We start from the raw sequence: 24585 nt of genomic DNA on the forward strand, positions 1-24585 counted from the left end.
TCTCCCCTGCAGATTAGCACCTGTGGTCTCAGTGGAGCCAGATAACTCTTCTCTTGCTGCTGTGCATAAAGTTATTTTTGTGTAAATGTGTATTTGCACTTAAATGCATTAGGAACTCTTAAAGTAAAAATAAAAATGGGCATGGCTGTTGCTCCCTCCATCTCAGTACCTCATTGTTTAAATTTACTGAATGTCCATTTTTGAGGGGTATATCCCCATTTTTTCTTTATAACAACCCTGTGCTGTAAGGCTGTGAGGTAGTGACTGGCCCAGAAAGCTTTATGGTTGAACCAAATTTGAATCTGGCTCTCCCCGTTATATGTCCAATACCATGTGGACACTCGCTTTACATTAAACATTTCTTAATTTTAATTTTTTGCTGAATGTGATTTGTTTCTCCTCTTTAGCACTGGTTTGAAATTGCTGGTATTTCAAACTTCTTCATTAAAAATAATTTTTTTAAAAATCTACTTTACCTGTCTGCAGGAGAGCTAATTCAGAAGCAGAGCTTCCCCATGTTTTCAGTGTATATGCCTGTCCAGCTTCCAAAGACAGACAAGGCTAGAGATTTTGGTAGTTGTGGAGGAAGTGCTCAAATGTTATACTTGTTGGGGGGTGGGGGGTGGAACAGTAAAATAATAATAATGATAAAGGTTTTAAAAAAACAAAAAACCAAGAAGGTGAGAAACCAGATATTAAAGTTGTGTGAATTTTCAGCATCTGTGTTCGAAGGACTCAGTATTGGATCATGTCAGCATTAGATAATCTGTGATTAGGAGCTCCTGTGATTTTTACAAAAGTGGGTATAAGCAGCAGGGGTGTAGTGGTATACGTATGTTTATATATCTTCAGAGAGATTATTAATGCCTTGATCCTTATCTGTTTTCTCTCTCCCCGCCCCCCTGGCCAGGGTCACTTATATTAACTTAATAAAAAAAAACCACAGGAGAATCTGAGCACAAATGCCCTGCATCACATCTACTTTGGCCCTCTCTTGTTTTTTTCCCAGTTCAAGAGCGAAAATACCAGTATAATAGAAGTGTACCACTTTGGCAAAGTAAGAGTTTTCAGCCTATGACGTTCCTGGAAACAATGGTGCCAGAAATTACTTATGAGCTGCAGTCCTAGGGGCATGTGCTTGTTCCAGTGTAGCCTTGGATCTGAGCTGCCAGCCCTCCCCTGGGTGATGCTCTGTGACATCAGACTCTCCCTTCTCGTTTCAGTTCTTTGAAGCCAATGAGAAACACAATCTTTTGGAAACTGAGCTGAGGAGCAAGCTGGAGGTCTTGGAGATGGAGGCAGCGCAGCACCAAGCCGTGGTGGATGGCCTCACTCGGAAGTACATGGACACAATAGAGAAATTGCAAAGCGATAAAGCCAAGTTAGAAGTAAGTATCAAAGCTGTGTGTCCCCCTGTCCTAGATCTCAGACCACCAAGGCCTATCCATCTCATATGTTGTTGGCCTCTTTGGGACTGGGAAAATTCTTCCTCTTTCAATCAATGTTTTATTTGCAGGTTGAGTGACTGTTTTAATTATATATTTTTTTACCTGGTGCTGAGGTAACTACTCATTTTTTGTTTGGTTGTTCTTGTCATTCAACAGCGATTTCTGTGCTCTTTGGGGCAGAACTGTGGTTCATAAACTGTGGTTCATTAAAGTTACAAGACATACTCAAAATCTCTGTGTGGAGTTGGTTGTGCAAATAGCTATTGACAGCTCTGTTCTCCCTACTTACCTTTAGATCAAATCTCAAACGCTAGAGAGAGAGGCCAAGGACTGCAGGGTTCGAACAGAAGAATGGTAATGCTCTTGACTTTTTTAAAAAATAAAGACGTGATTAGGAGTTCCATTTTATTGAGGCATATAGTGTTGTAAAACAATTATTGCTTCGTTGTCATCTTAGCATAGGCATGGGCATAAAGAGCAACCTTATATGGGAAGCAGGTGGCGCTGTGGTCTAAACCACTGATCCTCTTGGGATTGCCGATTGGAAGGTCAGCGGTTCACATCTCCGCAATGGGGCGAGCTCCCGTTGCTGGGTCCCTGCTCCTGCCAACCTAGCAGTTTGAAAGCACGTCAAAGTGCAAGTAGATAAATAGGTACCGTTGTGGCGGGAAGGTAAACAGCGTTTCTGTGCGCTGCTCTGGTTTCGCCAGAAGCGGCTTAGTTATGCTGGCCACATGACCCGGAAAAACTGCAGATAAACGTCGGCTCCCTTGGCCAGTAAAGCGAGATGAGCGCCGCAGCCCCAGAGTCATCTGCGACTGGACTTTACTGTCAGGGGTGTTTTACCTTTTTTTTATATATAGGTCCAGGGTGGGGAAATCTTTGCCTACCAGGGGGTCCAGTTTGGCCCATCAGGATTTTTCCCATACTCACCTGCCCATCATCAGCTGACATAACTGGTGAAACGTCATGGGAAATGTATGCATTTGGTTTTTTCAGCTTCAAGTAAGCATCCCAAAACCCAATAGTTAATGCTGTTGTCTTATTTTTTTATCACCCAGCCAGCAGCAGTTAAAGCACCTTCATGCGGACTTGAGCAGCAGACTGGGGGAGTCCTTGAACATCATCAGTGAAAAAGTTCCTTTCAATGATACCAGTAGGTACTGCATGGATTGCCTTTGTTGTGTGCTAAAAAGAAACTATAGAAAACTGAAAAGCTGAGGTTTCCCCATCCCAATTCATCAAAAATAATTGAACTTAGTTTTGCCCAGTCAGCAACCAGACTTTGGCTGGAATTTTGCTTGATTAGGCACACAGGCTGCCGCTGAAAATGGCAGTGCGGTGTTAAATTTCCATCTCCGTTTCTGTAGTGTGTATTACAACTCAACCAATGTATGGACGCAATTACACAAATTTTCTGCCTATGCCAACAAATCTGGAACAGGGGTAGTGAAACGTATGCAGTAATTGCACCAAGACAGGTACAGGTACCTGTTAAGTGATGGGCAGGGCAAGGCGACAGATAAGCTGCCCTTTTTTGGCAGCTGCCCTGTGTTCCTAGTAACAGATTGTCTCTCTCATGCATAGTCTTCTGCGAATGCCATAACATTCTACATACAATCACATGAGGGATGATGCAGTGGAAATTGATGTTAGGGCAGGGTGGCTGGGGGTAATCAAACAATTGCTGGCCACAGAATGAGCCACTGAATGGGGCTTGTCTCTCTTCTTTATTATTCCTTCATTAACATTAAAAGTAAAGGCTTGTTCCTGTCCCCCTCCCATGTCAAGAGATGCAGATCCAGGTGGCACATCAGAGAAAAGTCCTGAGCCACTTGTTTACCCTCTGCGGCTTGCTTGAATAGCTGAAACCATCCATCGCAGGGGCATTTGGAACCTAAGACTCATCCACTTTCTACATACCCTCTAAAGACACAGGCCGGCAACCCATGGTCTTCCCTGTACTTCCCAGCTTTGTGTTAGCCACTGCTTTGTTGTATTCCTGTTTATGACAGCATATAAATGAATGGGAGAGGCTGGAGACATCCCAGAGAGAGGTAGAGTCTCTGCGCGGTTGGTGGGGGTGGGAAGGGATGAATGAGAGAGAGGGATGAATGTGTATGAATGAGAGGGGAGAAAATGGGGTGTTCCTGCCAACATTGGCTTTTGCAGGCCCCAATCACTTTTCTCAAGGGAATGCAGTCTCCGTTCCCATAATAGTTGCCTGCCCTTGCCCTTGTGGTCAGAAATGCTCTTGTAAACTGGCTATTGTGCTCTAAGTTCAGATTGTTAATGGCACCTAGATAGGTATTTACTGTAGATGCTCCTCTGTAGATGCTCCTAAGCTTTGGTGGTTGATTTTTTTAAGGCTAGCTTGTTGGGAATTAAGCCAGGTGTGGGTTTAGGTTTAATTGTCTTTTATTTCCCCAATTTAGCTTTGACGTGGCTGGGCGTTTTATAAGTTGTCTTGAATTTATTGTTACCACCTGAGCATCCAGAAACTTAATTAGCTTACGGTGACAAGGTGTGTGGCAAATGTTGCAAGTCTGCCAAGCGGAACTACTGAAATAGATGCTTGTCTTATGGATTAATGCCTACCATTAATTTGGGTTTCTCATTTGCATTGCTTACTAAGAAATCCATGTGCCTAATATAAATGGATTTGTGCACTGTATTTGCTAAAAAAACTGAGCTGTAAATTAGGAAGTTCTCAATTCAAATTTCAGTTCTTTGTAGCCTTAAGGTGGCCTTCCATTTATTTATATGTATATTCCTGACCTACCTGGTATTTGAGACAGAAAGGTGGGATATAGTTTTAACAATATCATGCTACTATATTGTTGAAAAAGAACTTTAGAAATCCTAAGGGGATCAGGGTTGAAGTGTGTTATTCAGTAATGACACATGCACCTGCCAATATCCTATTCATTTATTTGAATTTTTAGCCTTTACTAGCTCTAGGAGTCAGGCGTTCACCTTGTAAAAGATGATTCTCTGTTCTTGAATGGTTTAACAGTCTAAGGCAATGCAGGAGGATTGGAGAGAGAAAATAATTGCTGTAATACTTCTTTTCGTAGGGTCTAGCCAGTATAATGCTTTGAATGTGCCGTTACACAGTAGAAGGCGACAGGTGAGTAATAAATCTAAATTATTAACCTAAAAAGTTTGCACCATCTTTGGCTTAAGGCTTTGGGATGGTGCAGAGCAAATAATAGAACCATAGGGTGGAAGAAGATTGGAAAAAGTTTATTTACAGAAATATTGTAAAATTAATGAATGTTAGAAAAATGATGGAATGAAGTTATATGGCTTTAGCAGAAATGTTATAAGGAATTAGGTACAGACAGACTGTAAATGTACTAAAAGGAAAAAACAAGGTTAAAATATGTTAAGATTAATTATAGGACAGAAAACAGAGGAAGATGGAAAGGAATTGCCGAAACAGTTAATTGAAGTGGAATACAAAAAGGGAGGTGTGAGGAATAATAATAGAACCATAGAATAATAATAGAACCATAGAACTGTAAAGCTGGGATGCTGGTTCTCTCTTAGCTATGGGTGGAAAAAAGTAAGAAGCAAAGTGGGAGGAGGAACATTTTAATATCCAATGCATTTCGGACTTCTCAGGCACCTCATCAAGGACTGAAGTTTAGTCTTTTGTTATACTGTCTTCAATTTCCTCATACTGTGGAAGATCATACAAGAGATTCAACTTCTGTATTTGAAATTTACACTGTATTTGAAGTTTACACTGTATTTGAACCTGAGAGATCTGAAACATGTTGGATATTAAGCATTTTTTCCCAAAGTCCTTTGCTTCTTGCCCACCCTTTATCACCATTTGCCTGGGATTTCCCATCTTGCCAGATCTTGGTTAATGCCTCCCAAGTATTCATGACTGCAGAAGGGGGGATTTACGTATAAGCTGTTGGTAGCAATTTGACATAAGAGTCAAAAGAGCAGCCACCTGTTTTCAGAGGTAGAACGGGCTCTCCCAGAATTCTGCTCCTTGGAGATGGCAAAAAGTCATTTGTCTCAGCCCCACCCACCAAGACTGAAAAAGAGCTTGGCATTAGTGCTGTAGATGAGGGACAGAAGTACAGCACTGCTCCAACTCTCTAGGTTGAGATTTTAATACGGTAAAACTTGCTGCTGTCCAACTACCAGACTTTTAGAAGACATCTGAAGGCAGCCCTGTTTAGGGATGCTTTTAATGTTTGATGTATCATAGTATTTTAATATTCTTTTGGAAGCCGCCCAGAGTGGCTGGGGAGGCCCAGCCAGATGGGCGGGGTATAAATAATAAATTATTATTATTATATTATTATCTTTGCACATGGTCTTCTAAACAATTAAGATGATAGAAGGATGCCTAGTATATTGGCTTTCATTCCCACCACAAAATGCATTCTGGTTTTGTTGCTGAAAAATGAATGTGAAGCACTAAGATCTTTTTGGCGTGGCCTCGGCCTGATGGAACACTCTCTCACAAGAAACTAGGGCCCTGCGGGATTTGACATCTTTCCTCAGGGCCTGCAAGACAGAGCTGTTCTGCCAGGCCTTTGGTCAGGGTTCAATCTGATTCTTTTCTTTCTGTATAAGAACAAGCATTAAAGAGGCCTCCTAGCCCGCTCACAGGTCCTTTATAAGACCAGTGGTAACAGTTGGCTCTGAAGAATATTAACTGCTCTCAATTTTACCCGTGGACTGTCATCTGTCCAGATTTAAATCTGCTCTGAACTAATTTTAAGATGTATTTTAACTAATTGATTGCCTGTTCTTATGTTCTTAGTATACTGTCTTAGTTTCATGATGTTAGCCCCCCTGAGCCCGGCTCCGGCTGGGGAGGGCAGGGTACAAATAAAAATTTATTATTACTATTATTATTATCATCAAGATTTTGCACTGATACAATCAGATCACAGTGCTCTTAATCTGCTTCTTCAGCCGAAGAACCTTTGCAGCAGGGAGGAGGTCTGTCATATTTGAATCTTCTGTTTGTTCAGTTAGGAGCAGTTCTGGGAAAGGCCTTTTGTAAAAGAGATTGCTCTCCATCAAAATAAGAATCAGCTGCATCACTGCTCTTTGTACCTTGCAGTTGAAGCTGCGTGACCTTGCTGCCCAAGCGCTGGCCTTTGTTCAAGACCTGGTGACGGCCCTTCTGAATTTCCATACCTACACAGAACAGCGAGTCCAGATTTTCCCTGTTGATTCTGCCACAGATACAATATCGCCATTAAATCAGAAGGTAAGCTGGCTTGGGGTGAGCTTTACGTAAAGAGATTAAAGTGGACATACAATAAGCACACTATGTGCCAGCTTGCTGCATTTTTCTACAGCGGATGCAATGTAGCTGTTAAAACAATCTCCTTTTTTATTTGTGCAAAATTGTACAGAATGGGGTGAAAGTTTCTCACCACACATTTCTGCCAAGGTAACATTATGGCTGTTTTGTATGCAAAGGATTCCAGGTTCAATCCCTGGCACCTCCAGCTGAAAGAGCAGTTATCTCTCTGTCCAAGATGCTGGAAAGCCAGTTGAAGAATAAAAATAAAAATAATAATTCCCAGATTCTTTTAAAAAAACAAACAACTTTGTTATGTGATGTTGGGCAGTAATGTTCTGAGCTTTTGCTGCTGCATTGCTTTTATATGTATTCTGTTTTGAAAATATTTAACAGTAAGGTGCCTTAGGGAGCTCTGTAGTGATGAAGCTGTGGGTTATAATTACCGTATTTTTCGCTCTATAGGACACACTTTTTCCTCTCCAAAAATTAAGGGGAAATGTGTGTGCGTCCTGTGGAGCGAATGCAGGCTCCTTGGCTTCAGTGATAGCAACGCGAAGCCTCCGAAGCGCAGAGGGAGTGCTGAAGCCTGGAGAGCGAGAGGGGTCGGTGCGCACTGACCCCTCTCGCTCTCCAGGCTTCAGGGATAGCCGCCTGAAGCCTCTGGAGCGCAGCAGAAGGTCCCACTTCGCTCTGAAGGCTTTGGGTTCCTTTTCTCCTGCCGCTTTGCTGAAGGGGCGCTGAGCAGAGAGGGGGAGAATATTTTTTTTCTTGTTCTCCCCCTCTAAAACAAGGTGCGTCCTATGATCGGGTGCGTCCTATAGAGTGAAAAATACGGTAAATAGTCACAGGATATGGTTTTGTAAATAAAATAAAATACGTCTTAACTTCCCTTGGCCAAAATGCCTGCACAGAGTTTTGCTTCAGGGTTTCTGAATGTTCCCTTTCTCTAACTTCCTCCCTCTCCCAGCCCCCATAGTCCAAAATAATCTGTCCACCGCACCCCTGGCATACAGCAGTTCAAGAGCAGTGCTGGTAATCTGTTTTAATGCCAAATAGTTCCCTGACTTCGCAAGCAGTGCCTGCTGGAACCACTGACAGGTCTCTCTTGGTTTAGTTTTCGCAGTACCTTCATGAAAATGCATCCTATATTCGCCCCCTGGAAGAAGGAATGCTACACTTGTTTGAGAGCATCACTGAGGACACTGTCACAGTTCTGGTAATGTGGTTGTCTTTATTGTCACATTCCGTGTCTGAGACAGGTTGCTACTAAATACCTGAGAGACATTTTCTTCTTTTCTCTTCAAAGGAGACAACTGTGAAATTGAAATCCTTTTCTGATTACTTAGCATCTTATGTCTGCTTTCTCAGGAAGATTCTTCCTTATCAATTGAAAAGGTACTTTCCCCCTTTTTGATCTGCACAATGGGAACTATAATTCAGTGTGCTGTTCATAAATTAAGTTAAGAGTCTGAGAGCAGCATGGTAACATACCTCTGGTTCTTGAGAATGTTCATAATGATGTTTGACAATGAATATTTCAAAGGTGTTGGTGGGAGGTGGGGATTTACTTTATTTTATCATAGCAACTGTCATTATCTGTCTGAGAGGGCATTGCTTCCAGTGTTAGATTGCTTAATGTGACTCAGGATCTCTTGTGCAGTGTGTTATCGAATGGTCATACATTGATTACAATGGATCTACTAATGTGATTAACATTGAATATCACCCAGAGTTTTAGCAGCTTTCGTATAAATGTCATTCTCGCCCATGCATCTTGTTAGAGAGCCATCTTCATATTTATTTGTGTATATATATTTGGGCATTTTTACTTCACTCTTTAACCCCAAAAAGTTGCAAGACTGACGTACAGAGATCAGTAAGAAGACAGCCCCTATCCTCAGACTTACTATCAAAAATACATAGCACAAGAGGAAAATATTTTGGAAGGGAGAAGGAAAAAACTCTCAAGCACTAGTTCTTAGTTGCAGAGTTCTTAAAATAATCAACTGCAGCAGAAAGTTTTTCAAGGAGAGACAGAAACAGAAGATGTTGGTCTCTCAGCTGAGCCAGCGGAATGGCCTGGTTTCTTCTCTTCCTCACTGACCTATAGCCTGCTGTAATGGATGCTGCCAGGTGAAAGTGATGAAGGCGCCTGACAAAGTTAAAAGCAGAACTGTTTGCGAGTTTAGTAATTTTAACTGATTCTTTGTCTGCCTTTTAAATTTTATTTATAAACATACAACTCACCTTTCCAACACAAAGCGTCAAAGGCAATGTACAATGCTAAGAACTCACCTAAAACTAATAAAATAGTAAAGAGAAAGGAACGCAAACAGCAGCATTTCAACCAGTTGCTTAAATTTATGTATCATTGAAGCATTGATATGGGTTCCTTTTTGACATTTTGAACAAACCCTCAATAGCCACTTGTTCAGAAAAGTGCCCCACAATGTTTATCTCATCTTTTCTGAATATCATGTATTTTTTAAAAAAAACAACCACTACCACCATAATACTCACTTCTTAAAACATAAATTCATATGTTCCTAGTTTGGAAGAAGAGTGTGAATCTTCTCTTTGCACAGCTGCGTTAAGAGCCAGGAACATGGAGCTGCAGAGAGACATGAAGAAGCTGACTGCAGTCTTTGAGAAGTTGCACACCTACATTAATCTTCTTGCCTTACCTAGTAAGTAGCAGCAGCAGACCAGGGCAGCTGAAATACCATATTGCAGGATTAAAATTTCAAAATTCAGTGCGATAAGTATTGAATCTGGTGGGTGGGTGCTTCTGTTTTTGCCAGACCAACATCAGTTTACATGCATGTCATTGCCTCTATTGTATGAAAGGATCTGGGGTATTTAGGGATTTGTAGGCCATGGAGAGCAGTTGCCTTTTTGTCACTAGTATGACTCTGATATAAATATTTAAGAATTATGCTCCAGTGATCAATCCCCCGGTTGTGTACCTTTCCTGGGCTTTTCCAGATACAACAATGCTAGTATATATATATATATATATTTCTTTTGAACAAAACTTCCTTAAACTGTAGGTACAGTGTTTTTATATGTGTACTGAGATTGGAATCAACACTGAATAAGAGCGAGACACGTATTTTACAGAAAGTGGACAAGAAACGAATCAAAGGATTTTGTTGGAATACTCCATAATTTGATTATGGGTAGTAGTATTTATAGGATTCCCTCCCCAGCCTCATCCAAATTCTCCACTTGATCAGGAATCTGAACTTCTCGTGAACTTCAAAAATTTAAGGGACTCGGATTTCTTCCCTGTTTTGGACTGAGGAAGCTGGATAATCGCTGGTTGCATATTGCTCTTTTATGGCAGCCTTTGCCAACCTAGTGCCCTGCAGTTGGTTGTTCTGGCTAGGGGTGATGAGCGTTGCAGCTCAGAACATCCAGAGGGCACCAAGTTTGTGAAGGCTGCAATCCTTCATAGAATTGTATAGTTAGAAGGGAACCCAGGGGTCATCTAGTCCAACCGACTGCAATTCAAAAATGCCCCCATCCTTTTAACGAAACCAGGCCTCTTATCAACTGTTTTGCTGGCGGGAACTATTCTATTTGGCAAATGCCCTTTTTCTCCCTGACACTTGTCATTCCATTCGGATTTTCTGCTCTTTGTACAACTCCCAGGTACAAATCCAGACCGTCTGCTTCGTACAAACTTCAGCTCTCTGCTCACATACATTGCTTCAACCCTTAATGGATTTCACGATGTCATGAAAGGTGAGACTGGCTGAAGGATATACAGCTTTTTTTATTATTAAAAAAATGACACGTTAGCGCTCTGGTCACTTAACACTTTATGGGTGGTGGGTGGATGTTATAAAGATTTAATGGCCTTTGCTTGGTCGGCCTACCTAGTATGTGCTTCAACAAAAGGGAGAAACAATTCATACTCAAATACAGTGTTGTTGTTTTTTACTGATACAAGTTTTCAACCATATGCAAAAATAACAATAAATACTGGTAATGTATCTTTGTAATAACCCTGTGAAATGGGTCATGGGTGGCCTACATTGACTTTTACCATGGAGTGGGAATTTGAACCCGTATCCCTCCACTACTCAGTACTGGCTCTCCACTGAAATCAGGGGAAAGTGTTGCAAGGAAATATCCACAGGATTGGACTGTAAGGTTTGAAGCACAAGGTTTATAGTGAAATTAAGTCTTTCTAGCATAATGTAAAGAGTTCTGCCTAACTACATTGAAACAGAAGATGTGACGTCCATTTTCGTTAAGGGCAATACTCAACAATGAAGCGGTTCTAGCTACTTCCTACTATATTCTTCTTTCCTGCTGTCTAGGTGTGCCAGGCAATCGGGATTTGCTCAAAATATAGCTGGCTCAGTGGTAGAGCGCATGCTTTGCATGCGGAAAGTTTAATCTCTGTAGGATTGTCTCCACAGATAGTCGTATCTATCTTTTGAAAGTGCTTTCCTTTTTTTTTTACCATATAATTTTTATTATTAAACATAAAACATAAACATAAAACAAGACAAACGACAACAACAACGAAAAATAATATATATATATACAGTAGTTTCACATCATTTTCATCACTACATTTTCTTTCAAACTTCCCACAGCTGTCCCGTAAATCATCCGTATTCATCACTTTCATTACGCATTCCTCAATCTTGTATTGACATTATTTATCTCTTTTCCTCCTATTTCCTTTAATCAATACTTGTTACTTTTTTACAGTGCTTCTTTAAATCCCTTAAGCGTCATCTTTCCTTTACTTAAACATTCCAGATAATCTACATATTTCTTCCAGTCCCCGATGAATTTTTGGTCTCTTAAGTATCTAATCTTTCCTGTCAATTTATCTAACTCTGCGTATTCTAACAATTTTGTTCTCCAATCCTCTATGGTCGGTATTTCCTGTTGTCTCCATCTCTGGGCCAATAACACTCTTGCGGCTGTGATTGCATATCTAAAAAATTTGCAATCTTCCTTTTTTATTTCCTTTCCTATTAGTCCTAGTAAAAAGACTTCTGGCTCCTTTCTAAACGTATACTTTAAGATCTTCTTTAACTCATTGTATATTTTCTCCCAGAAGTCTTTCACCTTCCCACAGCCCCACCACATGTGATAGAATGTACCCTCCTTATCCTTACACTTCCAGCATCTATTGCATGTCTTATACATCCTCGCCAATTTCACCGGTGTCATATACCATCTATAAAACATCTTCATCGTGTTCTCTTTTAACGTCATACATGCCGTGAATTTTAAGCCCTCCTTCCATAATTTTTCCCATTCCTCAAATTGTATATTGTGGCCCACATCCTTTGCCCAACTAATCATTACCGACTTAACTTCTTCATCTACCAGATTCCAATCCAATAACAATTTATACATTTTTGATAAATTTTTCGTATCATTACCTATAACCTCGCTTTGAAATAACGATTCTTTGTCCATGAAACCTCGTTCTTTACTATCTTTTTTAAACACCTCATTCATTTGGAAATAGTGCATCCAGTCATAAACATATTCCTTCACCTGCTCATACGGTTTTATTTTCCACTTTTCCCCTTCTTTATATAACAGTTGGTCATATGTTATCCATTTACTTCCCATATTTAGTCTCTTTATACTCTTTGCTTCTAAGGGTGAAAACCAGCGTGGTGTTCTAAGTTCTAATAGATTTTTGTATCTATCCCAGACCTCAATTAAGGGACCTCGGAATATGTGGTTCTCAAAGCCCTTATGGACTCTCTTTTTTTCGTGCCATAAATAAGCATGCCACCCAAATCTGTTGTTGAATCCCTCCAAATCCAACAGTTCGTTATTCTTCAATTTAATCCACTCTTTCGTCCAGCAAAGACATGAGGCCTCGTAATACAATTTCAGATCTGGCAGGGCAAAACCTCCTCTTTCTTTTGTATCTGTTAGCAATTTAAATTTGATTCTCGGTTTTTTGCCCTGCCAGATGTATTTTGAGATCACTCTTTGCCACTCCTTAAAGATCTTAATTCCCTTAATTATGGGAATAGTCTGAAATAGGAACAGTAATTTTGGGAGCACGTTCATTTTGATTGTAGAGATCCTTCCCCAAAATGACAATTTCAATTTTGCCCACACCTCCAAGTCCTTTTTGATTCCCTTCCAAGCTGGTTCGTAGTTGTTTTTATATAAATCTATATTTTTGGGAGTTATCCAAATACCCTGCTGTCTAGGTGTGCCAGGCAATCGGGATTTGCTCAAAATATAGCTAGCTCAGTGGTAGAGCGCATGCTTTGCATGCGGAAAGTTTAATCTCTGTAGGATTGTCTCCACAGATAGTCGTATCTATCTTTTGAAAGTGCTTTCCTAGGTAGAAAAAGGGACATTTAGCAAGAAATGGGATTTTCTGACTGGATCTGAATGAGAGGTTCGGAGGGCGGTGTACACACCTGATGCCAGTTCATTCTTTCTGGTTTTAGATATTTATAAGCATTATAGTCAAAAAGCTGCTTTGGAGCAAGAGCTCCCCACAGCCACGCAGAAGCTCACCACCACCAACGACTGCATCTTATCATCTGTGGTAGCATTAACAAACGGAGCCGGCAAGGTAACTTTTTTTCTTACACAAAGTGCCCGTCACAGCAGCCTAAATCAGCATTGTGAAACTAACACGAGCTTGCAGCCTCTCTGTGATGTACTGTATCTAAATTCATGCAAAAGTTCTCTTTTATTGTCACAAATTGGGAATCTTTATAAAGGAGAAAGTTGTTGTTCTTGTGATGCATTCCTTGAGGGTAAAGCTTAGGGGGTATAAAATTGTGCAGCTAGAAAGTATGTTCATAAGGACGCAATGACATAAGCGCCCCACAGGATCAGGCCAGTGACCCATCTAGTCCAGCATCCTGTTCTCACAGTGGCCAACCAGATGCCTGTGGGAAGCCCCAAAGCGGGGCATGAGTGCAGAAGCACTTAGTCGTGACTCCCAGCAACTGGTATTCAGAGACACACTGCCTCCAATATTTGAAGGAGGAGAACAACAACAACAGCAACAATTTATTTATACCCCGCCCATCTGGCTGGGTTTCCCCAGCCACTCTGGGCGGCTTCCAACAAAATATTAAAATACAATAGTGCGCCAAACATTAAAAGCTTCCCTAAACAGGGCTGCCTTCAGATGTCTTCTAAAAATCTGGTACAGTAGTACCTCGGGTTACAGACGCTTCAGGTTACAGACTCCGCTAACCCAGAAATAGTACCTTGGATTAAGAACTTTGCTTCAGGATGAGAACAGAAATCGTGCGGCGGCAGTGGGAGGCCCCATTAGCTAATATGGTACCTCAGGTTAAGAACAGTTTCAGGTTAAGAATGGACCTCCAGAATGAATTAAGTTCTTAACTCGAGGTACCACTGTAGTTGTTTTTCTCTTTGACATCTGGTGTGAGGGCGTTCCACAGGGTGGGTGCCACTACTGAGAAGGCCCTCTGCCTGGTTCCCTGTAACTTGGCTTCTCGCAAGTAACCATCACTGCTTTGAAATATTTTTCCCCCACCCAGAATCAAGCAATATATAGTTTTAAAGAAATAAATGAATAGAAGTCATTGATGGCTTTATCATTAATGGATTTGTCTTATCCTCTTTTTAAACCAGCGAAGCTAGTTGCTGTCACATCACCCTGGAGCAAAATCCATGGTATAAAATGTGGGCTGTATGAAGAAATATTTCGTTTTCACTGTCCTGAATCTCACACAGCCTGGTTTTCTAGTATTATATGAGGAGGAAACCTTCACTGCAGGCATGCCTTGCACACCTCTTTCATGTCCCCACAGCTCACCTTTTAAAAACCCAAAAACAAACCTAAAAAACCGCAAATGCTGCAACACGCTGTTAATCTAAAATGTAAGCAAATGGTTCCAAGTTCCTTGTGGTTTTGCTGAAGTAGGATGAAGGGGAACACATAAGCTCAGGACTCTCTCTGCATCTCATTCTTCTAGCTCTAAACTATCCAAACTTGCCCAGTATTTTAAATCTCTGCATTTGTATGTTTAGGTTGCTTCATTCTTCAGCAATAACTTAGACTGCTTCACTGCATCGCTGAGCTATGGGCCTAAGGGAGGAATGGAGTTTATCAACCCCCTCTCGGCGGAGTGCATGCTTCAGTACAAGAAGAAAGCAGCTGCTTACATGAGATTGCTGAAGAAGGTTTGTGCCTGTTCAAGAACAATAGCTGTAGTGCAGTGACTTGGATCCCTTGGACACGCTCTAAAAATCCTTTTGATGTGGGATTGGATTCTCTCCGCCCATGAAGAAGTGGTTCTTTGTTGTTGATGAAATCATTTTTTGTTCCCGAGCTGTATACTTGCTTGGGGCAGAGCTGTAGGAAAGATTGTGGAGCATGATGATTGTTGGATATATACGAGACCAATATACACCAGCCTTTGCGCTCTCTGTTTATGGAAATATGGCTGGGTGGGGCAGGTTGTATGGATGAAATGTCATTATTAGTCTGCGTGGAAAAATCTGGGCAGGGTGGTCTCACAGCTTAGTAGTCGAATAGAGATGATGGACATTTGTTAGGAGGACAGGATCAGTATGTTTGCATAGGCCAAGGTTTGTTTGGGGATGGAGCAAATTAGGAGTTTAGTGTAACTAGAGCTGTTGAAAAGTTTGATGAGGCTACTGCAGGCTTATTGTCTTCCTTGTCTCACTAGTACCATAGAGTGGGAGGGACATGAGTGCATCTTTTATTATGCCACAAATTTCGATCTTGGGCTACTTTGGGACTTTGGAGTTTCTGTAGTTTTCTAAGCCACAGACTTGCATTGTAGGACTAGAACCCTTCTCCTTGCACAGAACCCCGCCACATCCCATCATGTCACACTTTAAACAAAATAAGGAGGAGCACTCAAACACTATATAAAGTTCACTCCACCTCTTGTCTGAAGTGGTGCGGTTCAGTGGCAAATAAATCACATGAATCTGCTGAGTTGTGTTTTTTCAGTCCCAGACTAGTCTAATGAAATGTGAAATATTAAAAACTCAAGCTGCTGTAAGTTAGTTGATTGCCTGTGGGCGTGGGTGGGTTGGGTTTTTGCTTATAGCTGGAAGAAAAGTGACAGTGGAGGCAGCTCCCAAATTTTAGTTAGTAGAGTGGGATTCTTGGTCATTAGCTAGGAGCTGCTTTAAGGACAGACCTGTTGCATGCTGACTCCCATAGCATCCCATTAGACCCCTTGTCACCCTGTTTCAGCCTCTCTCTTACTATTTTCACACCATCCTAATCCCACCCCCTTCTTTCTGCCTGCTGCCAGCATCTCCCACAACTCTTTTGATACCTTCATGCTTATATGACAGAACTTCCAATGGTGTTTCCAGCTGAAAAACCTGCCGTCCGAATGACATGCAGCTGTTTTCATTCATTGTTTGAGATCCGGTCCACGCATGGAATGTACAGTGGCTTTCCTCTGTTGCTTTCTGCCCAAGGCACTTCAGAACAATGCTGCAGCTGTGTGTTTTCTCTTTGTTCTTTGCCTCCCCCCCTTCCAAAAGTGTAATATACCAGGCGCAGATCTCTGCCACCAAGGGCCTGGAAAGCATCAACAAATACTTTTGCTAGCGAGGGAGGGAGGGAGGGAGGGAGGGAGGGCGGGCAAGCGGGCGGGGGAACTTAACGCTTCCCATATGTAACCCAACTCACTGAAGTCATGTATATCTTTTGGCTCTAGCCATGTTGCGATTCAGTGCCTTATGAAGAGGCCTTGGCCAACCGCAGAGTTCTTCTGAGTTCCACGGAGAGCAGAGAAGGCCTTGCACAGCAGGTATTCAGTCGTCCGACACGTAGCTGTTCCTAAGCTTAGTGTGCTCACTGAAACTGTATTAAATTTGATAGTCTCACTCTTCTAACGTCATTTAATGCTCATGGCAATGCATCTCTAAATAGGGAATTGATGGGTGAGTGTTTGCAGACTGTGCCAATTTTGCATTTGTTCTTTTGTAAGCCTGATCCACACATCATCATCATCATCATTATTATTATTATTATTATTATTATTATTATTATTATTATACTTCACCAGCCACTCTGGGTGGCTTCCAATACATAGAAAAATATTATTTTGTATTTACATATATACTTTTATTTTTTTTAAAAGATATTTATTAAAGTTTAACAATTACAAAAAAAAATCGTAATAAAGAAGATTACAATACTTCAAAAATATAGGAAAATACAATACTAAAAAAGGGGGGGGGAAATGTGAGGGCGATCTGGCTGCGACATCTGTCACCCCATTGATCGCCAGGGTTGATTCGGCTGATCTGGCTGGCTAGGCGGGTGTCCCCTTCCTCCCTCACCGCTCCATGTGCGTCCCTCCCGAAGCTGCGCGCTCGGTGGAAGAGGACAACCATCCCAGATAGAAGGAGTGTACCGTTCTTCGGTCAAGGGTATACGATAGCTACATACATACTTTTAATGGATTTTTTTCCACAAAATGTGCAACTATAAACAAAATATTAGTAAAAAAAATTACCATATATTTTGCTCTATAAGACGCACCTAGTTTTTAGAGGAAAAGCCAGCAAGACACGCTCGCTCGGTGCGGCTCTTTAAAGATAGAGCGGCTCTTGCTGGCTTTTCCAGGAGGTGGGAGAATGGAGTGACGGGCTGCCCTCTGTCCCTTCTCCCACCTCCCTGAAAAGCCAGAGCAAGCTGCACAGCTATCACTGAAGCCAGCAGAGCAAGAGTGATAGCTGCGCAGCGGCTCTTGCTCTGCTGGCTTCCTAGTGAAGAGGGATGAGGGGAGGAAGGGGCTTTGTAAGGGCCCCCTTCTGTCCCTCTTCCTGCTTCGCTGGAAAGCCAGCAGAACAAGAGGCGCTGCGCAGCTCTCGCTCTTGCCCTGCTGGCTTCAGCGATAGCTGCGCAGCCTGCATTCACTCCATAAGACGCACACACATTTCCCCTTACTTTTTAGGAGGAAAAAAGTGCGTCTTATGGAGCGAAAAATATGGTAGTTTCTAAATGCATTTTATTTTAAAATATTTTAAAAACAAATTTGAATAAGTTATTGAGTCAAAAAATGCATCGCAAAATTTGGAGGATAATGATGTTAGTTTGCAAAGTGTGTATTGGGTTCAGTTTGCATTAAAATTTGCAAAGACTGAATATCTCAAGCATCCCTTGTCTAACCAGTGAAAGGATTACGCTTGGCTCTAGACTTCTGCATGCAATCCGGGCTTGGGATGCAGAACAAGGGGACTAGAGCAGGCAGGCATCTTGGCAGTATGACTCTGAGAAGGTGAGTCTGCCATAAAGCTCAGTAGCACTGTCTGATATGGTTATTCTCTACATGTGATGGTTTGGATCAGATCTCTGATTACCTGCTGTCCTACTTCGCTTCCATCTTTCTTTGGCCTCAGGCTTATTGTAAAAAAGAAAAAGAAAAAAGGAAGCTCAAATGTGTATGAAATTGGACATTCCCCCCACCAGAACTCAGCAGACAGAAAAGGCGAATGGACACAAAGCTTTTTTAAATTGGCATGCATTCTCTGTTTATTTTGTGTCATCTTATTGCTGGTGGGGTGAATGAAGAGAACCTCTAACACAAATGGTGCTGTTGTCAGGTCTATTTGCTGCCAAACATGTTGTCCAGCTTGGAAATTGGGCTTCAGGAACCAGGTTTCCAGCTAGATGGCCAGTTGACCTAGTGGTTAAAAGCCCAAAGTTGATCTCTGTGTGGTCCTCTTGCAGTTCGTAATTCTCTCCAATTAATGTTGTGCTAGAATTTAATTCAAGCTGTTCTATAAAATGGCTAGTAAATAGATAGGAATGCATAATGTGAAGCCCCAAATATATCTCTTCCTCTGGCTTTTGGAGAATAATGTAAAACCACAACACTTATCCAGGGCAAATATTTTGTTTAGCCAAACTTATCATAGTTGCATGGAAGCTATGCTCTTCTTGGGTGTTTAAAAATAAACCATTTATCTCCTTAGTTTGTAAAACTTTATCTGGTCTGTCACCGCAGGCATCCGTTTCCTCTCTTCTGCAGATGAATTTGTTTGGTTCATATATTCAGCTGTGCATCTTTTGCACATTACGCTATCTTAAGTTTACATTCTTAAGTGAAGGAAACATTATTTGTTTAAAGATTCGTAAAAATGTGAGCTGCCTGTCACATCCTGAGTTTCATATGGGTTCCTTGCTCTCTTCCATTTTTCTATTCCCTCCTGTGTTTTTTCTGTTTTTAAATAGCCAGAAATGCAGGGCTCAGATGGAAGCCTTCCTTGCAGTTTTTGGCATTATGGATGGCAGAAACTTTTCAGTGCAAGCTGTGAGCCTGCAGGGCGCACATTTAAGCATGTCAAAGCTACAGGTTGTTGCTTTTGTTGCCTCTTCTCTGCTCCAGATACAACCTGCTCGAGCAATGATTCAACTTGCTATGCACACTCTTTTAGATACCCTTTAACTTCCCATTTGTTCACTTCATGGTGCTAATTCTTGCTGTTCTCTAGGTCCAGCAGAGCTTAGAGAAGATTGCCAAACTGGAGCAGGAGAAAGAACACTGGATGCTGGAGGCCCAGCTGGCCAAAATTAGGTTGGAGAAAGAAAACAAAAGAGTAAGCGATAAGCTCAGAAACTCTGTGGGCAACCAGAGGATTGAGGCAACCCAGGAAAGCCTCTTCACACTGAATGCAGATGAACAGGAGAAGGAGGACGCTGCAGAGAAGGCTTTGAGGGAACCAGTTCAAACTGCAAGTCTCGTAAGTGCACCTTACTCCCAGTGATGTGGGTTGGAAATTGGGCAACTGGAATGACTACAATACTAGCTAAATCTAAAATTAACATTGTAATTAACATTTTTCAGGCGAGTGACCGTAGAAACCACATATATTCATGTACACAGCTCTCATGGCCTTCATTCTCCTCAAAAAACCTCACCCAAACCCTTAATAATGTAATGGGAGTGAATATAATTGAATTCTCATGTCCTAAAGTGTTTACAAGTAGCCCAATATAAATGAGGAACTCCAGTTTAATGTAGGTTAGCATCTCTGTGCTGAATGTGGTGCATGGAAGGAAGGGGTGGGAGGGAAACAAGTGGCCACAAGGTTCATCCATGATGCCTTGAACAAAACGCCTAAATGTGGCCAACGTGTCTTGATTTTATCTCACATTTGTTTCCCCCTTTTCCACTGAAAAGCTCAGCACAACATGAATGGAGTAACACCATTTTATTCTAGATTGAGAAATATCCACTTGCCCAAGGTCACCAAGTGAGCTTCATGGCAGGGATTCAGAACCCAGATGTCCCTTTGTGATACCACACTGGCTCTGTTACTTTGGACGGTGTTCAAAATGTGTGTTTTTTTTCCTGTCCAGAGTTTGATGTTTTCAGCCAGGACTTCATTCGGGTAAATTCCATCCCGGTCCCCTATCTCGCAAACCTTCATTTCACCTGGGTACAGCTTTCATGCAACAGCAGAGCTAAACTTTTTGGTGCTAAGGCGTGGGATTTGTGATCTTGCCCAAATCAATCAATCAATCAATCAATCAATCAATCAATCAATGTTTATTATGGCAAACAGCCAGCTTACCCATGTCAAATACCTGGTAATCTGATGTATTAAACCTAAGTAATGTTACATAGGCCTTAGAGTTGGAAATTATGCATGTTGACATTTCCGAGTGTCTTTTAGGATTCAGTGTTTGTTTGGAACTGACACACTTGCAAGCTGATCCCACTGAATAGGTTTTCATTTTTATTGGGGGGAAACACCATGGGCAAAGTTTACATTGCCCATGTTGAAGCCCCATTGATTCCAGTGAGGAAAAGGGGAGCATATACTTATCTTTCATAGTAAGATTAGTAGTAATTACCTTTTTCAAACTTTGGAGCAAAAGCCAGTTAAACTTACTTTGGAGCCATTGAAACCAACTTCATTTAAATGAACTTTAGAATTAGAAAATGAATGTACTACTTTGAGCTGATTCTGTCATCCTAATATTTTTCTAGGTCGGGATGTTGATAACCACTGAAAATGAAGAGGTATGTTTTTTAATATGACAGAGTCATGCTGGCATAATTTTTAAGCTAAACTGTATGGAGTTGTGCTAAAGTGACCCCTTTACAACCTTGTGCTCCTGGTCAAAACACTGTAATGTAAAAATATCCCTCTGGGATGGGGCCCTCCAGATCTTGGACTTCCAACTCTTGTCAGGTTTAGCCATCATTGTCAATGAATAGCAAGTGATGGGAGTTGTAGTCCAACAAGATATGCAGAGCCAAAGATTCCCTGTCCCTGATGTATCTGTTGTTCTGTTTACTTTGTCAGATGAACTGTACCCTTTCCCCCCATTTCCTTGCTTCTTGACATTTTGGTGCAGAATTCCACTTCTTGGCTGTTTATCTGGTGCAGTGGCAATTACATTACTGCAATCTACACTGGTCCTTTCCCCGCACCCCATCCTTCATGTTGAGCTCACTTAGGCACAAAGTGAAAACCTTGTTGTTTACCCAAGTCTTTGAAATGTAATCAGCATTCTTTCTGGCACTGCTACTTCATATATGATGTTGTTAATGTCCTCTTGTTGTGCTGCCGTTGGGAGAAAAGGCAGGATATATGTACGAGGAAATGAATAAATACATTTTATGACATTTCTTATTCTGCCAGGAGCTTATCTTGCTGTGATTATGGAAACGTGATACTCCAGGAAATGGTGGAGTGCAGTTTGACAGCAATGTTGTTGACTGTCCCAGTTATCAATAGGAGAACTTGCCCCATCTCTCCCACCACCACGGCCAACTGCTGATGGATTAGTGCAGTCTCCATCTAATCTGGTATCCATGTTATAACAGTGGCCAGACAGATATCACTGGCAAAGCATGCAGATAATGACCTTCTTGTGTTTGCTTCCTGCACCTAGTACTAAAATGTGTGCTGCCTCTGCACATGAGTCATAATAGCTACTAACTATTCTTATGTTATCCTTTGTAGGCCCCAGAAGCCAACACCCGGGAAGACTTGATAAAGAACCATTACATGGCAAGAATAGTGGAGCTTACATCTCAGTTGCAGCTGGCTGACAGCAAGTCTGTACATTTCCACGCAGAGGTGAGTGTGCGAGTGCTTTCCTACTTCAAAAATGCAAACTTCATATTACAGTGAAGGTTCCCTTTTGCACTGGAGGATATGATAAGTGACTTCATTCCACCCATCTGCGGCTGCTGGGCTTTTTGAAGCTTCAGCTTTTACATGCAGGCAATCCCCTCTTAGTTTTGGAAATACAGTGGTACCTCGGGTTAAGTATTTAATACGATCCGGAGGTCTGTTCTTAACCTGAAACTGTTCTTAACCTGAAGCACCACTTTAGCTAATGGGGCCTCCTGCTGCTGCCGCACCGCTGGAGCATGATTTCTGTTCTCATCCTGAAGCAAAGTTCTTAACCCGAGGTAATATTTCTGGGTTAGCGGAGTCTGTAACCTGACGCGTATGTCACCTAAAGCGTATGTAACCCGAGGTACCACTGTACTTCAGTGAATGAAGATACAGTGGACGCTCGGGTTGCGAACGTGATCTGTGCAGGATGCACGTTCGCAACCTGCAGCGTTCGCAACCTGCAGCGTTCGCAATCTGCAGCGGTGCGTCTGTGCATGCATGGGTTGTGATTCGGCACTTCTGCACATGTGCAAAGCGTGATTTAGCGCTTCTGCGCATGCGTGACCACCGAAACCCGGAAGTAACCCATTCCAGTATTTCCGGGTTTTAGCTGTCCATAACCTGAAAAAACACAACCTGAAGCTTCTGTAACCCGAGGTATGACTGTATTGCGGCTCAGTCAATAATGTGATCTGTAATCTTACTGAGGAACGGCTGCAGCCTAGTCATAGAGCTCACTTGCTTTGCGCGCAGAAGGTCCCAAGTTCAGTCCATCCAGCAGCTCCAGCTAGAGCTGGGAGAAGACCCTGCTTGAAATCCTGAAGAGCCACTGGGCTAGATGGACCAGGTGTTTGGAGAAAACAGTTCAGACATAAATTTGCCATGTGGCCTTGAGGAGCGCTGAGTCCCATATGTAAAATGGGGGGAACAACCTACCTCACCGGGCTGATGTGATGAATGAGTGAAGGGCAGTAAAGCCCCCACTGTATGAGTGAAGGTGCTATTGATTTTTAAATAATAATTGTCCACATAAAAGACGGCCTAAATAAACTAACATGGCTTATTTGTGTGTGTTGGCAGTGCCGGGCACTTGCAAAGCGACTCGCTCTGACTGAGAAATCTAAAGAATCCTTACTGGAAGAGGTGAGACAAGCTAGACAGAGCATCACCAGGTTGCAGGTAAGTTTGTTTAACCACATGGCTCTGTCTGTGCATTAGAGTTGTGCACGGCCACCTTGATCTGGGGCCTGAACCAACCTGGAACAACCTAGGACTCACCAGATCTGGGCCTTGAACTGAACCCCTGGAGATTTCACAGTGTTTTATTAGACTTTTAAGACCCTGACTAAATATACGGGAGGATGGGGTGAGAAGGAGACGCAGGCACTCTGCCTATGCATCTCCTTCTCCTTCTCCTCCCCCTTACTCTCTGCTTGAATGAAATCCTTTTGACAGTCCTGGATCACTCTGGGTGGACCTGATCCAGTTTGTGCCTGCCTCAACCCACTCCAGCAGAATTGTGGGTTAACCCAAAGCTGCCTGGTTCAGAATCCAGGATTCGGCCAAAGCGGTTAGCCCTAGTGTGTACAGCGATACCTTGGTTTTCAGACTTAATCAGTTCCGGAAGTCTGTTCCAAAGCGTTCCAGAACCAAGGCACCCTTTCCCATAGAAAGCACTGCAAAATGGATTAATCCGTTCCAGACTTTTAAAAACAACCCCTAAAACAACAATTCAACACAAATTTTACTAACAAGACCATTGATCCATAAAATGAAAGCAATAAACAATGTACTACAGTCACACAAGCAATTAATCAGTAGCTGAACTGGGTTCCACACCATCACAAAAACAAAACAAAACAAAGCCTCAAAAACAAAAACACAAAATAAATAGCAAAAACAGACAGACAATCGCAACACTCAAAACAGAAGAGTGGCACTCAAATCGGAAGTATAACACTCAAAACGGAGCACATTCGGCTTCCAAAAAGGGTTCGCAAACTGGAAGTTCCAAGTTGTTTGAGAACCAAGGCATTTGAGAACCAAGGCACCACTGTATATATTATGAGAACCTGTGAGCAAATTTATGTGGACCCCACCCACCACACCCACACCAAAATGTTGCAGAGTAGTTTCGCAAGACGAAATTAATTCGTTCCGCAAGTTTTTTCGTCTTGCGAGTTTTTCGTCTTGCGAAGCACGGTTTCCCATAGGAATGTATTGAAAATCAATCAATGCGTTCCTAAGGAAACCGCCTTCAGTCCAGGTCCGGGGACAGTCTGTCCCCCGACCTCTTCTGAAGGCTGGGGGGGGGGGACAAGGGCTTTTCTTCCCACCCCCAGCATTTTAAAAAACCCCGGGACAGCAGAGGACTTCTCCGCTGTCCTGGGGTTTTTTAAAATGCTGGCGGGCGGCAGCGCTGCCGCCCACCAGCATTTTAAGATCGCCCCGGACAGCGGACTTCTCCGCTGTCCCGGGGCGATTTTAAAGCCCCCGGGAAGGCAGGCGGGGGGGGAGCAAAGACTTTCGCACCCCACCGGCCTTCAGAAGAGGTCCTGAACCTCTTCTGAAGGCTGGCGGGGGGCGAAAGTCTTTGCTCCCCCCCGCCGCCTGCCTTCAAAAGCCGTCCGGGAAAGCGGAGAAAGCGCTGCGTTTCTCCGCTCTCCCGGGAAGGCAGGCAGGGGGGAGCAAAGACTTTTGCCCCCCGCTGGCGTTCAGAAG

General features: G+C 42.4%; 1 protein-coding gene and 1 long non-coding RNA gene across 3 annotated transcripts in view; one reads left to right on the top strand and one right to left on the bottom strand.

Annotated features, from left to right (window-relative positions):
* Nucleotides 1-24585, top strand: part of PPP1R21 (protein phosphatase 1 regulatory subunit 21) — a 43693-nt gene that overhangs the window by 11799 nt on the left and 7309 nt on the right. For both annotated transcript variants that reach the window (XM_081854651.1, XM_081854652.1), the window contains exons 5-20: nt 1224-1388; nt 1744-1802; nt 2510-2604; nt 4526-4578; nt 6547-6696; nt 7850-7951; nt 8042-8130; nt 9286-9422; nt 10390-10482; nt 13191-13318; nt 14758-14910; nt 16434-16526; nt 19219-19467; nt 20721-20753; nt 21703-21819; nt 22945-23043. In XM_081854651.1, the coding sequence (XP_081710777.1) occupies nt 1224-1388; nt 1744-1802; nt 2510-2604; nt 4526-4578; nt 6547-6696; nt 7850-7951; nt 8042-8130; nt 9286-9422; nt 10390-10482; nt 13191-13318; nt 14758-14910; nt 16434-16526; nt 19219-19467; nt 20721-20753; nt 21703-21819; nt 22945-23043 (1815 nt within the window). The remainder of the gene's footprint in view (nt 1-1223; nt 1389-1743; nt 1803-2509; nt 2605-4525; nt 4579-6546; nt 6697-7849; nt 7952-8041; nt 8131-9285; nt 9423-10389; nt 10483-13190; nt 13319-14757; nt 14911-16433; nt 16527-19218; nt 19468-20720; nt 20754-21702; nt 21820-22944; nt 23044-24585) is intronic.
* LOC309338125 lies at nt 8137-9347 on the bottom strand. Its single transcript, XR_014154736.1, has 3 exons — nt 9256-9347; nt 8983-9030; nt 8137-8887 (listed from the first exon to the last, which is right to left on the bottom strand). It is a non-coding gene; the product is annotated as an uncharacterized lncRNA (long non-coding RNA).

Source organism: Podarcis erhardii, assembly GCF_964252035.2.
Source record: "Podarcis erhardii genome assembly, chromosome: 3".
Taxonomy (NCBI): domain Eukaryota; kingdom Metazoa; phylum Chordata; class Lepidosauria; order Squamata; family Lacertidae; genus Podarcis; species Podarcis erhardii.